At 46.6% G+C, this 3,187-nt stretch overlaps 1 protein-coding gene across 1 annotated transcript; it reads right to left on the bottom strand. All coding sequences in view use genetic code 11, as the record gives it.

Annotated features, from left to right (window-relative positions):
* Window positions 1-319: 319 nt before the first annotated feature.
* On the bottom strand, window positions 320-1,495 carry EGR_06274 (hypothetical protein; the record flags this gene model as incomplete). Its single annotated transcript, XM_024495523.1, has 1 exon — window positions 320-1,495. The coding sequence occupies one exon, from the start codon at window positions 1,493-1,495 to the stop codon at window positions 320-322; it is 1,176 nt and encodes a 391-aa protein (XP_024350046.1).
* Between the last annotated feature and the right edge of the window lie 1,692 nt (window positions 1,496-3,187).

The following is a 3,187-nucleotide window of genomic DNA, read 5'->3' as shown; positions in this document are numbered from 1 at the left end:
TAGATGGAGGAGTGGGGGGAGAGGAAGGGGACAAGGGGGAGAGAGACTATCCGCATTTGGAAGTTCAGCTTTTTTGGGTTAATACAAAATTAAATAGCTGTTACAATTGTTCAAAAAAATGGAAACAGCATAGGCCAAACTCTGTAGATTGCTTTGCATGCTTCAAAAGGTGGTGGTGGTCGAATGAAAAATGAAAAATAAATGAGGGAGAGATTGGCAGAAGAACGAAAAAAGGGTTTGGGTTGGAGAGAGAGGAGGAGGAGGATTAGTGGATGACTAGCCCCAGAACAGAACTTGCCGTCTTGATTGTTCTTCATTCCTAAACTGCTGTCGACTTGTTATGCTCAACATCTTCGCCAACGGAGGCCTTCGATGTAGCAGTCGGGTCGGATTCAGGACCACCTTCCAAACATCCGTCTTTGTCAGCACCCGCATCGTCTCCGTGCTGCACTTCATCATGACCATTTAGAATACTATTGTCGGGTGGAATAACATCCTCTCCTTCGGGAGCAATTTCTTCGGTTTTGACGTCAACTTCATGCTTTTCATCCTCTGGAACGTCTTTTAATTCACCATCCCTGGTCTTGTCATTGAGACAGGCCACTTCTATATTCTTTGTTCCATCGCTAACCTCGTTAGGGTCTCCAAAGGCTTCGCTAACCGACTGGCTCTGTTGTAGGGCTTCCACATAATCAGAGCTTTGATCGGAGGACTGCGGACGTTGTTCCTCTAGGCTTGATCCTGGTTGCTCACCATCTATGGGTGCTGAAAGAGCAGCCTGCTTCTCCGCAGCTTCAGCCTCAACTCCAGCGTTAAGAGCCTCGTTCACCAAAATTTCGGCGACCTCGGATTCCTGATGGTCACGAACTACCTCGTTAATGGGCTCAGGTTCGGGTTCATCAAACTCGCCTTTGCTTTGGCACTCCTCCATCTGTGATTTTGGTTCCTCAATGTCTTTTGGAGAGACTTCCTTTTCCACTTCCACCACCTCCTTTTCAATTACTTTCATAGAACCCTCAATCACCTCGTCCGCGACTTCCTGCGCAATAGCATCGGCGTTCTCAACCACAGTCTGTTCCTCAGATCCTGTAGGATGTTTTTCTATCTTGGCAGGTGTCTCCGCCTCTTCCTCCTTCAAAATGGAATCAGCCTTCACGGGAATGGCATCCTTCGTCGGAGCTGCGGGCTCCTGAGCCACCTTTCCATCAGCAACTCCGGGAGTTCGACATTCGAGGACAACAGGGGATGATCGTACTTCGCAAGAGGCTGCAGAAACCAAAATCGGTTCTGTGGCAGCTTCGGAGGGCACTTGGAGGTTATCCCCAGTTCTGGTTGGCTGAAGAGTAGCAGACTTCCTTGCCGTTTCATCCTTGCGTTTGGAGAGAGCTTTAAACAGTTTGGGCTTCTTGTTCACACTACTTCCACTGTAGGTTCGTGTAGGAATCTTCTTGGGTGGATTATCACCGCTGCGAGGCTTGGAAATAAGAGTTCCCATGACTCTTGGTTAGGAATGAAAAGACGAGAGATGAAAAGAGAAGGCTGAGAAACAAAGTATGCGCTCGTGTTAATTGGGGATTGTAACGACAGGCGTACGCAACCACTGCTGACCCGCACGCGCACCAAGTGATGCGTCGCGGTACGCGGGGTCTTATGTTTACCTGGGAGCTCACTGGATGGCTCTGCCGGTAGTAACCAATCACCGTGTGCCGAATGACATACAGCTCTGCTATTGGTTGCTCCCATCCACGAATCAGGTGCAAGCAAATTGCCTCACCACATTCGCACTAAAAGCACGTGGCGCAGTAACTGAAAAAAATCAACTTCCATCTGGGATATTGGACCAATCAGGTGTTTATAAATGTGCTCACCAGTCCAAGTTTTTTAAACAACCACAAATTATCAAACAGTATTTAGCATAAGTAGTTGTGTTAAAATGACCAAGATCTCTGATTAGCAGAACAAAAAATTCACTTTATGCAAGCCGTTTAAGTCCCAATCAAGCTCGTGTGATTAAATAAATTACTAAAGCATGTATGCCACAAATTTGTGGCGCTGAGTTTGAGTCGAAAAATCCCCTTGTGAGCCTGCGCTATCTTTGCGATATTGGTAACAGTAGTATTATAGTCAACAAAAAGCGAAATTTATCTACTTTTAGTCCAGTTGTATTGTTTATGAATAAATTCGAGGAATAAAGTAACATAGCTCGAACCCGTTGCGACAAGTAATTGTGCGCCAGACAATGCCATGTCAATACGACGCTGGTTAGCACGTCATACGGAAAGTCGAAATGGTGACACTATCTCCTACCCCACGCTGCCTTAAAAAGCTCACTTTTGTGATTTGACATTTAAGGATGGAGCTAAGAATTTTGTGAAGTTTAAAGAGGACAGTGTTCATCGTAATCCAGCCAATCAGACAGATAGAGTCTTCATGCAACCTTGGATGATATCGAGTGAAATGACCACCCATGGAGTCATAAAAGTCAGCCTCTCAACCGCGGGTCATGTGTTGTCTGGCTATTCGGAGGAGTGACCTCAAGGGGTCAGCAAAGTCGGGTCCACCGTGTGTGTACAAGTTTGCATGGACTGGGAGAGGTAGTGGTTATGCCGTATCTTCCGAGCTCCTCAACAAGAAGGTCGTATCAAGACATTCACATCAAACTGGGACTATGGATTTTACGGACTCACAATTAAAACGTATGCATGCCTCCTTCGCTCCCTGTTCACAAATATTGCCAAAGCAGACGGTCTGCCTTGGGCAAGTCTGTTCTAAACAACGGTAAGCTAGATGAAATGAGGGAACAACAACAGGAACAGTGAACGCTTGGGTGTTTGTAACAGCCATGGTGATATTTTAGCTTTATGCCTAACGAAGGTGTAAGATCCGAGAGCGCACAAGAGACTTCAGTGGAGTCAAGTGTGTGCGTCTAACTCAGTGGGAGGAAGGGCGAGTTCCCTCCTCAGCTAAGCACCCCAGAGCAGCCGCTTTGTTCCTGGTGGACAAATTTTGCCGTAGAGCACAGCGGCTTATCTTGATGAACATCTGCAATTTCACAGTAGGTAGCGAGGTAGTCATGTCAACAAGTACTTTTACGGCAAAGCTGAAGCGTCTACACAGTTAAACACAGTACCAGGTCACTACAGTTGCGTAATAGGTATGGAGCCTCAGAAAAGTTGCTTCAAGCATC

The sequence above is a fragment of the Echinococcus granulosus genome (genome assembly GCF_000524195.1).
Source record: "Echinococcus granulosus chromosome Unknown EG_S00054, whole genome shotgun sequence".
Classification (NCBI taxonomy): domain Eukaryota; kingdom Metazoa; phylum Platyhelminthes; class Cestoda; order Cyclophyllidea; family Taeniidae; genus Echinococcus; species Echinococcus granulosus.
The sequence above is the reverse complement of the archived record's forward strand: the minus strand, read 5'-3'. Positions and strand labels throughout refer to the sequence as shown.